General features: G+C 35.1%; 2 protein-coding genes across 3 annotated transcripts; one reads left to right on the top strand and one right to left on the bottom strand.

Annotated features, from left to right (window-relative positions):
- The first annotated feature begins 865 nt into the window (after positions 1-865).
- LOC109164906 (mitogen-activated protein kinase kinase kinase NPK1-like) lies at positions 866-2,842 on the top strand. Its single transcript, XM_019313463.1, has 2 exons — positions 866-1,168; positions 1,380-2,842. Exon 2 carries the CDS (start codon positions 1,532-1,534, stop codon positions 2,609-2,611), a length of 1,080 nt encoding a protein of 359 aa, XP_019169008.1. The 5' UTR covers positions 866-1,168; positions 1,380-1,531; the 3' UTR covers positions 2,612-2,842.
- An 852-nt stretch (positions 2,843-3,694) lies between these two features.
- LOC109164902 (auxin response factor 1-like) lies at positions 3,695-9,665 on the bottom strand. Of its 2 annotated transcripts, none has more exons than XM_019313454.1 (15): positions 9,428-9,665; positions 8,609-8,757; positions 7,951-8,066; positions 7,680-7,775; positions 7,541-7,597; positions 7,267-7,419; positions 7,078-7,162; positions 6,867-6,957; positions 6,589-6,753; positions 6,062-6,181; positions 5,873-5,948; positions 5,493-5,658; positions 4,937-5,406; positions 4,575-4,765; positions 3,695-4,407 (listed from the first exon to the last, which is right to left on the bottom strand). In XM_019313454.1, exons 2-15 carry the CDS (start codon positions 8,649-8,651, stop codon positions 4,260-4,262), a joined length of 1,977 nt encoding a protein of 658 aa, XP_019168999.1. In that variant the 5' UTR covers positions 8,652-8,757; positions 9,428-9,665; the 3' UTR covers positions 3,695-4,259. The 2 variants fall into 2 exon arrangements, with proteins under 2 accessions (XP_019168999.1, XP_019169000.1); XM_019313455.1 differs by having other exon boundaries at positions 8,609-8,731.
- Positions 9,666-12,423: the final 2,758 nt, after the last annotated feature.

Here is a 12,423-nt window from a genome sequence, read left to right as displayed (position 1 = left end):
AACAATATTGTTGTGAATCTCTTTCGTCTCAATAGAGGTCTCACTTAAATTTTCGTTGATAGAAATATTATTACTTAAATCTTGAAGTCCATTGGGGCGGTATATAATCTGGATAATGTTCAAGCACATTAAACATCATGCTATCTTGCGAATTATTCCAAATAAACATTATAGAACTCATATAATTATATAGAATTTTAAGGAAGACTTTAAAGCTATAATCACAGTCGTAGATCTCCACCCTAGATTGAGGGGGTGGAATAAGTATAAATAATCTCATGGGGCTGACTTTGTAACAATCCAAGGGGTCCCAATTGTTGGAATGAAAATGAAGGGGAATGCTTGGTAGTGAAGGAGTTGGAACAATGATGAATATAAAAATAAAAATAAGAAGACAGAAAAAACTAAAAGAATTTTAATTGGGTGGGTAAAATATGTCATTTATTTAAAACAATAAGAATATAGATGAAAAAAAAAATTTAGAAACTACTAATTTATTTTTGAAACTTTACTTAGAATATTATTTTAAAATAAGTTATTGTTTTAAACTATTAGCTTGTTTTTGAAACATTATCAAATAAAATTTTGATAACTTAAAATAAATTATAAGTACCTAAATAAGTTCTGCTAAATAGAGCATTTATTATTACTTAAAAATATATATTTTTTAATGAATAAAAGAAAAAAAAATTAACAAATTATAGTACCATGTAACTGAAGGGGTTGTTTTCAAAAAAAAATGTAACTGAAGGGGTGCAATGACTAATACACCCTTGTAGAAAAGGGTAAATCACCCGAACCCCGTTCTATAAATGTAAATTCTCTCTAAGTAGGCAGTTACCCGTGCATTCATTCCACAGGTTTTGCTTCAACAGAAATCATAACCATACATTCCCAGAAGTCTTTGGAGGACCAACCACCTTTTCACAGACTGAAGAAATTCTCCTTTAAAAACTTGTCATTCCCATACTTCCCAACAGAGAAAGAAGACAGGAAGACACAATATCATCTTCTGCACGTTCTTGAACAAGAAGTGTTCAATTTTCAGAGCGGTTTTCCTTTCTGGGAAACCGCTCTTTTAACTGTTCTTTTCTTTCAACCTGTTTGTATTTCAGTGTAGTGCAGAATTCATTTGCCACCCCCAAGGATCTCCACAGGCATGTGTATGGTGAGGAATTCAATAAAGTCTCCATTTTTTTTTTATTTTTTTGATGTTGAAATTACTGCTGGAAATTATGAAATTTCCGACCACCTGAAAGTGATCGGAAATAGCAACAAAGGTTTTACCGAGATCATTTTCAGGTGGTCGGAAAGTTCATAATTTTCAGCAGTGAATCTTGAAAAGTTGAGATTAATTACTTTACTTGTCCATTATGCAGGTTTAAGGGGGTGAAAGAAAAGTTGGGTTCTGTATGCATGGTAGACACTGAGGAAACTCAAGTTTTGGATTGGGGATTAACGCCCGAATCGAGATTTTGATCAGCCTGCTGTGTGTGCAGAGGTTAATTAGTTAACAAGCCAAGAAGGAGAAATGTCAGGAGGGTACTACTCCAAGTGCTCTTGTTCTAGGCCTGTTGAGTGGGTGAAGGGGAAAACGGTTGGATCGGGGTCGTTTGGGAGTGTTCATTTGGCGATGAACAAGGCGACGGGGGGACTTTTTGTTGTGAAATCTGCAGAATCAGATTCTGGGCTGCAGTTCCTTGAGAGTGAGGCTGAGATTCTTGAGAGTTTGGATTCTCCCCATGTGGTGAAGTGCATAGGGAAGGAGATGTGTGGTGGGAAGAAACTCAATCTTTTCATTGAGTACATGGCAGGTGGGAGTTTAGCAGATGTGACTCAACAATTCGGTGGGAAGTTGGATGAAATGGTGATCAGATTGTACACTAGAGAGATTCTTTTAGGCCTAAAATACCTCCATGAAAATGGGATTGTCCATTCTGATCTCAAATGCAGAAATGTTCTCTTGAGCTCCTCAGGGGATGTGAAATTGGCAGATTTTGGCTGCTCCAAGAGAGTAAAAAAACACCCAAACCCAATCCCCCTTGCAGGGGTTGCCGGGAGTCCATTATGGATGGCACCCGAGACTTTAAGGAATCAAGGCGGCCTGGATTGTGCCTCGGATATATGGTCACTCGGGTGCACAATCATAGAAATGGCAACTGGGAATCTCCCCTGGGCAGGCAAGATCTCAAACCCAGTTTCTGCAGTTCTCAGGATTGCCTGTAGCGAAGACAGGCCAAACTTCCCCTCCCATTTCTCCCAAGAAGGTTTGGATTTCTTGGAAAAATGCCTGGAAAGAGACCCCAGAAAGAGGTGGAAAGCTGAGGAATTGCTTCACCATCCCTTCGTGAATCCAGAAAGCGAGGAATTCGCTGCTTCTTCCCCAGCAAGTGTTCTTGACAGAAGTATCTTCCCAGAAACCGATTACTCAGACGAATCAGATGAAGAAGACGAGACACCCCTTAGAAGCCCGGTTCCAAAACCAACTACCAATAGGTTCTTTCCATTTTCAATACTATGTGAGAACAAGTTTGGTGTCTCAGAACAGCATCCTAGGTTTGGAGAGCATTGGTCTACATCTGAAGAGTGGATCACTGTGAGAACAAGTTAAGGAAAAAAAAAAAAACAAGAAGTTTTGTGAGACCAGACAAGTCTTAGGTTTGTGTCTGTTTAGTTGTACAGAGAAACAGACATGAGTAGATAGTTATGAAAATGTATGGAGGATCAAATTGTACACTACACTGTCATTTATCTGTAGCTCTAGCGCATCAGCTTTTGTGGATGTATTGTTCCCAAGTCACTGCAGTCACTGCATTATAGACAATTCTTTACTCTTTATTCCTTGTTTTTGCCATACTATACTAGTCTTTTCTGTTAGCAATATTGTTATTCATATTATTATTCCTGACTAGTCGTTGTATTAGGTTAGTTGTTTATGGCTTTCCTAATAGATAGGATTAGTTTACGCTACTGTATAGTCTATAGTTTGTAATCTCTATTCTATTGGAATTGAAACAGTGATCGTTTATCTCATCTTTTCTTCATATTAGCTTTGTATTTGTTAAACGATTGTAAATATTGAAATTTTAAGTGGGTTGATTTGTCAATTGTTATATCGTGCACAAATCCTGTACATAATTGTAATAGAATACACATAAACTCCTAACATAATACACATAATTTAACATAATACATAATACGCATAAACCCTAACTGACGCGCAATGCATTGTGCATTCTGGTGCACGATAAATGGTTCAATAAATATTTAATAGGTCTAATTACTTAATTAATAGCACACAAACCACGCACTTAAGTGAGTAGTTTTCATTCTTAGGTGCGTGGTTTGTGTGCTTAAGGTGCATCTGTTGAAATTTAAGAAGCGTCGGCCTAAAGCTCTTTAGGTGCGTGGTTGCACTTAGGTGCGTAGTTTTCATTCTTAAGTGTGTGGTTTGTGTGCTTAAGATGCATCAGTTGTTGAAATTTAAGAAGCATCGGCCTAAAGCTTTAAGTGCGTGATTTTCCTTCTTAAGATGCATGATTTGTATACTAAGGTGTGTAGTTTGTGTGCTTAAGATGCATGTTTAGCTTTACAAGGTAGACTTCACCCAAAACACATCTTCGGATAGCAGAGATAAACTAACAAAGATAAAACCTGTAAACTGTAAAGGCAACATGAAATGCATGAACTATATATAGCAGGCTGAGAAAAACACAACTTTTAACATTATATATACAAAAGCCATCTGTATCATGACATGGTTTTATACAAAATGGCTAAAGGAAAAATGACAAGGGAAAAAGGATGAAGAATAGTCTCTGTTCATCTCCCCATTAGAGGCGGCCGGTACTACTGCACAACAAACCTTTTTCATCAATCTATTCTCTAAGGTTTTCAAACAAGCAACCATTACAAGATTTCCCGTCAGATCAGACAAAATCATAAAAATAAGATAATAATGCCGCTAGATAATACTAAGATCTTAACCGTTATCCACTCAGTATGGAACCCCATCCTACCTTGAAACGCTTTGCTGCACTTTTGTCCCGCCACCATACTTTAGACCATGCCTGGCAACTAAATGCACTTGGCCATTCAAAAGCATGGGTTATGCGTCGGGCATGCCCTCACTTGTAGCCAAAAACAAAATCACCAAGGATACTGAAATCCGAAGTCCATTCCACCCCCCCCCCCCCAATCCTCATTATTATTTTTTCTCCCCTGGCCATTATGGGTACATAGGTAACTGGGCCCACGTCTTACACCAGTTCCTCGGTGCCAACAGAAGAATCTGATACTGGTTTGCTCGACTTAACTTCATTGACGGGAAGCTTTATCTTGGGAGAGAGCATCTTTGCTTCTTCGATTGTGTAGATATTGATCTTTCTGACCATGCTGCAAAATTCACTGTACGTATTCCGTGGAATAACAATTGGGATCAGCAAGATAGTGAATGAAACGTAATTATTCTCATCTAGACAAAATATGTGAATGGTTAAATAGGCAAACACAGTTGATCTCTCATGCTGGAGTTAAATGAACAAGTGCATATAGAGAGAAAGAAAAGACTCAACTGCCAAGGATCATCTCCGACCATCATCACATCATCCTCATCGTCTGTGTAGACAACTTGCCATTTCTTGATTGATCCACACAGTTCACCTTCAATCTCAAACATCTCTTCAAATTTCCTCAGCAGATCTTCATACCCCTCGAACCGTGTAAGATCTACTGCTCTCCCAACTGCCTTCCCTTGCATGTGAACCTAAGCAAATCATCCAGAAACTTCTATTAAATCACCTTCAGGGAGATTCTAGAACAGAAATTATATACTCTTGTGTAGATTTGAGGATTACAAGTGCCATTTCAGCAAAAAACAGCAAACATCAATCCTTCAAGTATCAGGTTGATTAAACAAAAATAGTGACTTAAGTACCTTGGTGCAGCTCCTAATTTGCTTGCTTTGTGACTCAACGGGAGATCTCAGTGACGATTTTTCGTGCTCAAAGCTTACTTCAGGAACTTCGGATCTAGAGGGGTTTGATGGTTCAGAGTGCTGGTCAGATTCAGAATCTAAACATAGAACAGGGCAATCTTCTACCATAGTTTGAGGTCGAGTAAGAGAAGTATCTCTAACAGTCGAATGGTCCATCAACTGAATTCCAAACAGCCTGTAGCCATTAGCTTGTTTCTTTTCACTAACCGGTGCAGTAGAGTCTGTTTCAGGTTGATTAGAACAACACATTGATCTACTGGAAACAGGAGGCAAGGAACCATTCTCGCTGTAAGCCAGGTTGTTAACCATTGAACCAGAAGAGAGTTTAGGTGATGGGAAGAGATCTGTCCCACGGGATGTATCACAGTATGAGAACAATTGGGGAGAATCAACAGGCGATTTCCATGTGCCTGTACATTGCAGAACGAGAGTTAGACAAGACATAAAATCATACAGAACTAGAGGGCACTAGAAGAGAAGTCTTCGTAGTTCATACCTAGCGCAGAAAATTCAGATACCGACGGAGGTAAATTTGCTGGGCGTGCGCGCTTGTTCCTTTGTGGAGGCTGGAGCGTTTGAGGTGTCGAAGTGACAAGTGCTTCTATCTCCCATGGTGAAACCCTATCAGGACGCACGATTGAAGATGGTTCATCCCATTGAACCTGAACAAATAAATAACAATATTGCACAAATACTAAGCAAAACACCATTACAGAAATTACATGTCCTGCGTCAATTTGTCCGCTATGATAGGCATAGCTTTGTAAGAGTCGAGGAAATGAAAAGACAGATCTTGTATATTTCTAGAATCATCAGTTTACAGTTAAGCTAACTCAAATAATCATGAATGATTTCACAAGTGTGATGAGTGATAACCTTCAGAGATCTCCATTTAGAATCAGGCCATCTAGATGATGTATTATCTTCAACACCAACAATGGTCCCACTGAATCTGTACAATTATTTAGATCAAAAAGGTAAAATATTATCCTAATCTAAAGCAAATTTCAGATGAACAATATCAATACCATAGATATAGGAAACTAGGAAAAATTTAGTCAATACCTTCTTTCTGGAACTTCCTCACCCTCAAACCTCATTTTAAACCTCATCCCAACTGAGAGCTTGTGATTTTGAGCTTCAATATATTTATTCACACTCACAATGAACTCGGACCGACTTGTCCTGGAAAAAAAATCATCATATATAAGGTCAACAAATAAGAGTATAAGACAATAAGAACCCAGTAGAAAAAGGTTATAAGGAAAAAAAATGTGAGATAAATAGATACTTTTCCATACAAAAGTTTCACTAGTATTTAATGCTTATTTGAAATATAGGTGTGCTATGATCCACTACTATTCTTGCAACCCTTGAAATGCTCCACAAGATAATATCCCAAATCACAAAACACCCATCCCCTCCAGTCACATAAAAGGAATCACTTCAATGGCAGAAGATTTATAACAAGCTCTAGAAATAACAATTAATTTTATTGAGAATGAAATTGCATGGCCTATAAGTAAAGCATTGATGGTTTCACTGTAAAAGCACAAAATTATCCTATGAAATGCAAAAGAAAAAGAGCAAACCTTGGCCTGTAAAAAACAGAGAAAAGAGTCCCTGTATTGATGGCATGCGATGCAGTAGCAAGAACTCCCAGATGCATACTGTGACTTGATATAACAGAAGATGGCATATTGTTCAGCTGTCTCATTAGCCTTCTGACACCAACTCGAAGCTCCCCATTTTCTCCCCTGCATACAAGTTATAGATTATGCAAAGAGTTAGAAGATGTGATAGGAAGTGAGAATGTAAGGGCAAAGAATTGGACATTTTCAGAAAATAACAATTAGACAATACAAAAAACCTGAGGAAGATGAAAGCATCTCCAGCAACCAATTTCTTCGCACTAACAAAAACACTCCACCCTGTTGTGAGCAAGTGGCGCCTAGGTTGACCTGAAATGAGGCACATTCCAAAATAATTTATATACTAGGGAAAAGTAGAGTCATAATGCAGCGTAATGATAAAAAGGGATTGAAGGAGAGAGTAGAAAATTGCTGAATGGAATCCCTAACCTCGAAAAATGTGGCGAAAATGCCATTCATTGGCATGAAGATCCGTAGAAACCAATTCCTGCCACGGTGGCTGTTGAGACATATCCTGCACATCAAACATAATTTAAAACCACCATGAGAAGAATGCTTAAAAGTAGGAGCTTACAGAAATCAAGAGGTAAATTACACAATAAGTATTGGTTAGGTTACCAGTGGGGGCAAACACTCATCTGCATGCCGCCGAAGAACAGAGAATCCACCATGGGTGCTTGTATCAGATGCAGTGAGTGTCTTGCAAAATGAATGGACATTACATTGTTCTGGTTCAGGGAGAGGAGGATCAGGGCTTGTGATCTCACTTTGCTGTGGCCAGAGAAGAGAATAAAGGAAAACATCATACTAAGGAAACGTTGTGACAGAAGACAAAATAAGCTCAAAGAATATTAAGCATTTCAAGTAATAAGGGAGTGAAAGTGAAACTCACCTCTGGTTCAGGAAGCAGAGTTATTTGAGCATACACCTCATCTGTCTCAGGTTCAGCCTACCCAATGACATGTACTCGATGTTATTTGGACTTCAGGTGACAGTTGTCAGTAAGTACTAGGTAGTGTCAATAAACTTACCCGAAGAAAAACATTCATAACTTTGCACAGAATCTTAGCTGGCAAGTCAAATGAAGGAAGCTGCTGATCCAATCCCTGATGAGTGGATGCTTCAAGCTACAACAGAGTGAAAAAAGGAGAGAGAAAAGCAATGAGCTCCAGATTCTTCTGTTGTTAGTGATATCTAGAAACAAAAAGGCCAATAAGGAAAACCCAGCTTCCATATAGCACAAGAATTTAGAACTTCAGACAGGAAGCATAAAGATATGAAAAACGAAAAAGAAAATGATACCTGTTCCATATGACCTTGTGGAAAATAATAAACCCTTTCTCCTTCCCGTGGAAGTGTCACAAGTGGTCCAGCACAAGCATGCCAGAGTTCCTTGTACAAAGGATCATGTGAAGAAGCTGTAAAAGAAAAGCAATTGATAATATAGAGAAGGTAAATTTAAAGGAAAGGAGAAATACAAATAAATATGACTTCAGATAAATCCAAGCAGTTATTTCTTTCTATTACCATTCCAAATTAAATAATTGGGGTTTTCTAACACTATCACAATGCAGGGCATTTCATAAGAGTGATGAGATTATATCAAGTATCAGAAACAACACATATAAAGTCATTATTATATACCAGAATAATTACATACCAAATTAACATGTCTAGGCAAAAAGCACAAAAAAAAGTCAGAGTAAGCAATGCCTTGTGACTTTGCAATCAATGATAATATAGAAATGGGCAACAAAAGAAGTGTAAGAGACAAAATAAGGAACTGCAAGATCTACTAAACAGCAGTGCCTTGAGACCTTAAGTAAATGCAAAAAAAACTTTTTTTTGCACTATTGTCAAGGGAAAATTATGTGACCTAACGTCACCAAGGCACATAACTTCATATCAAATTGCATCAACAAACTATCTGTGAAATTACAAACAAGAAAGCAACTCAAACCTGGATAAGCTCCTCTAAACTGATTTGCCACAACGTGAGCCATTATATAACTTGAAGCCCCAAATTTGTGTGATAGTATCTCTCAACCAAATGATGCAATCTTGCTTGTACAAGATGTCAGCGCTATGCAAAACAATACAGATATAGATCTGATGAATGAAAACAAAAATAAAAAATAATCAGCATGTTTAATGAAAGAAACTGGTAAATAAACAACATAGCATCTAAATTCTTAAACCCCTATTGGATAGTTTACAAAGCCCATATCTACTTCTGAATTTGCTGCCATAAACAAAACAAAAGTTTTGAAAAACCACAAATCTTTAACAGCTTCAGCAGACCTTTCATGATTCCACAAACCTCAATCTCCCACCCTTACTATCAAAATATATGTATCAAGAAAATCCCATAAAACTCCTTATTACTAGCAGATATGGACCTTGAGCTATAAATAAAAAACAAAACCTGTATGTTTTCTATCAGATCCCTAATTAAAACTCTATTAAAAGAAGTACAAAAATCATTCACAGCATATATTAGACATATACACAAACCAGAAAATAAGAGATAACAAGCAGAAGAGTGAAATTAACAATAAAAACATCACCAAATCTTAAGATCAAAGCAGCTAGAAGAACTACAAAGGATCCACCAACTTCAAACCACTATAAGCCCAATTACCTATATATATACATGCACAAGAGCGTTGAATGTTTGCAAAACTTAAGAACGTTTATATAAGGTAATACAATACGGAAAAAAATGGAAATAAAAGCCGAACCCAAAACTAAATATAAAAAGAAAATAAATAAGGCTCACTTCAGGTATCCACAACAATGCCAACAGTCCCCGCCAAAAAGCTCGAAAAATCCGCCATTTCCACAAATAGCTATGTGCTATCACGTTAGAGGCAGCAGCTCCAATTGATCGATCAGTAGACACCAATAATTAGGGTTTTGACGAAGAGTAAAGCTGCAAACTTTAGAGAGAGAAAAGGAGAAAGAGAGAGACAGGTAATGGTCTTTGCCTGGTTGAAGCCGACAGTATTTTCATTGGTTCTCGCTCTAGAATTGTGTGTATATATATTCGGTATTTTAATTAATTAATTAATATGCCTCACCTTTTTCTTTTTTTCTTTTTTGGTCCACACTCCACATTTTTAACAAATATTTTATACTTTTTTGAAATAAGTAATTAAATTTTAATCAAATTTTATGTTTGAGCTTCAGTGGAGGCACTATTGACTATCCGTGCTTTAGTAGGTTGATAAAGTAGTTGTGAAATGATAATGCATTGTAATAGAGTTAATAGTATTCAAAAAAAAAAATCAAATAATCAAATTCAAATGACAAAGTAGAAATGTATAAACTAATCACAATCGTTTATTTAAAATGATCAATATCTAAAGTTAAATAATAATAATAATAATAATTAATGTGGTAGTGTTTTTGTAAGAGTTCTATTATACATACTCTTAAATTCTACTCTCTCGCTCCTACTTTTAATGTGGCAAACAATAATCAAGTGTACATTAAAAACTTATGAGAGAGAGTAAAAGTTCGCATATTATTATGTAGACTCCAGATCCAAATGTTAAACAATTAATACTCTTTTTTTTTTGTGCAGCTTTAACAAAAATAAAAATAAAAATTCACATACTAAATGAACACATTTACCTTCTAAAATTAACAATTTGTTTACCTTCTAAAATTCATAATTTGTATACTAACACACCATGTTAACATATATATAATTTATTACCTTATTTTGTATTCACAGTTTCATTTCAAATATTGCAGTCACACAATATTAACATATTAGGATTTGATGACCTTATATTGTATTCATAAATTCTCTGTATTTTGACTTAGAAACACAATTTATATTATAGAAGTTCACAATTTCAATACTAAAAGGGATAAAGTCAAATAAGCCACTGAACTATTTGGGAAAAAACAATTAAGTCATCGAACTCAAATAACCTCCAAATAAGCCACTGAACCCGAAAAAAAAAAGGAGCAAATAAGCCATTGAACCCTGAAAAGGAGAGCAATTAACATTTTTTACAGGTTAACTCCAGGTTTTTACTGATTGGATTGCCAAATGTTTATTTTATTTGCATTTATTTTTTTATTAATATTATCCACTTGGATAGTATTATATTTTAAAGTAATTATAATCAAAATAGTTTTGTCTTGTCCATATTTGATTTGTTTATTTATTATTATTTTTTCACTGGATCTTTTGTTTAAAAATAATAATAAATAAATAAATTAGATATAGACAAGACAAAACTACTTTGATTATAATTACTTTAAAATATATTACTATGTGGGTGGATATAATAAAAAAAATGGTAAATAAAATAAACATTTGGCAATTCAGTCAGCAAAAACCTAGAGTTAACCTGTTAAAAATGTTAATTGCTCTTTTTTTTCGGGTTCAGTAGCTTATTTGGGGGTTATTTGAGTTCAATGGCTTAATTACTTTTTCCCAAATAGTTCAGTGGCTTATTTGTACTTTATCTCATACTAAAAATACACAATTTATACGTCGTTTAGAAGTATGGTTCACCTTGCAATGTGGACTATGGTATAACAACTCGTAAAAGATGGGAGTATAAAAGATGAGTTCATCAAGTATTTTTCCTTTTTTGTAATTATGACAAATGCATTTAAAAATCTTTGATAGTGTATGTGTAAATAACTAATAATATATACATGTGAGTGCATGACTATAAATTTGAATACACTATTAGTAGTCATTCACGAATGCTCTATCAAGTGTTTCAAGATAAACTATTATAATTACGAAAACGTCTTAAGCGTTTCAAGATAAACTATCATAATTACGAAAACATCTCAAGCATTTCAAGATAAACTATCATAATTACGAAAACGTCTCAAGCGTTTCAAGATAAACTATCATAATTACGAAAACGTCTCAAGCGTTTCAAGATAAACTATCATAATTACGAAAACGTCTCAAGCGTTTCAAGATAAACTATCATAATTACGAAAACGTCATATATTTTTCTTTAATTTATTTGTTCATATACTTTCTTAACCTATTGAAACATAAAGAACCAATAACGCCTCCACTGAGGCTTGAACTCACAACCTTTTCAAATAAAAGTCCAACCCGGGTACCATTAAACCACATAGTCTTGGTATATATGTGATGCATTGTTGTTGTTATTTTATAATTTTTTTTTTCTCTCAATTTAACAAAAATCATTTTGTATTTGTTTGGTTCATCACGTTAATGCTCACCTCATTTTTTTATCAAAGTCCTCCGGATCATACGAACACATGAGTTGTATGGTTTTTGGTAGTTGTTGAAATGTTTTCAATATTTGATATTTTCGAATTTAATCTATCACTTGTAAATCAGTACACTAATCATGTTATAATAAAAAATTTATTCGTTTTTCATAAAAATAACAAGAGAATGACACTTTTCATTATTGAGTTATAGAAAAATATGAATTTTCATCCATCAATTATACATGTTTTTACTTTCATTTTGTAATTTTGTACAAAATGATTTTTCATCTAAGTAACACACAAAATGCGGGAAGACCAATGTATGGGTTTCACAAGGAGTCCGTTACATTGAGTGTAACACTCAAAATGCGATTGTTAGAGTTCGATTATGTGTTATTGTCTACAATTTATTATCCAATAACTAACTGAGTTGTTGTTAAAAAAATAAAGTTAAAATATTTAAATATCTAATCAATTAAAATGACATGTTTTTTGCCAAGCACATTATGCTCAAATGATACATTCGTGACTCTTCTTGAAAGAAATGTT

Source organism: Ipomoea nil, unplaced genomic scaffold (assembly GCF_001879475.1).
Source record: "Ipomoea nil cultivar Tokyo-kokei standard unplaced genomic scaffold, Asagao_1.1 scaffold3069, whole genome shotgun sequence".
NCBI lineage: Eukaryota > Viridiplantae > Streptophyta > Magnoliopsida > Solanales > Convolvulaceae > Ipomoea > Ipomoea nil.
This window is presented reverse-complemented; position numbering and strand designations above follow the sequence as displayed.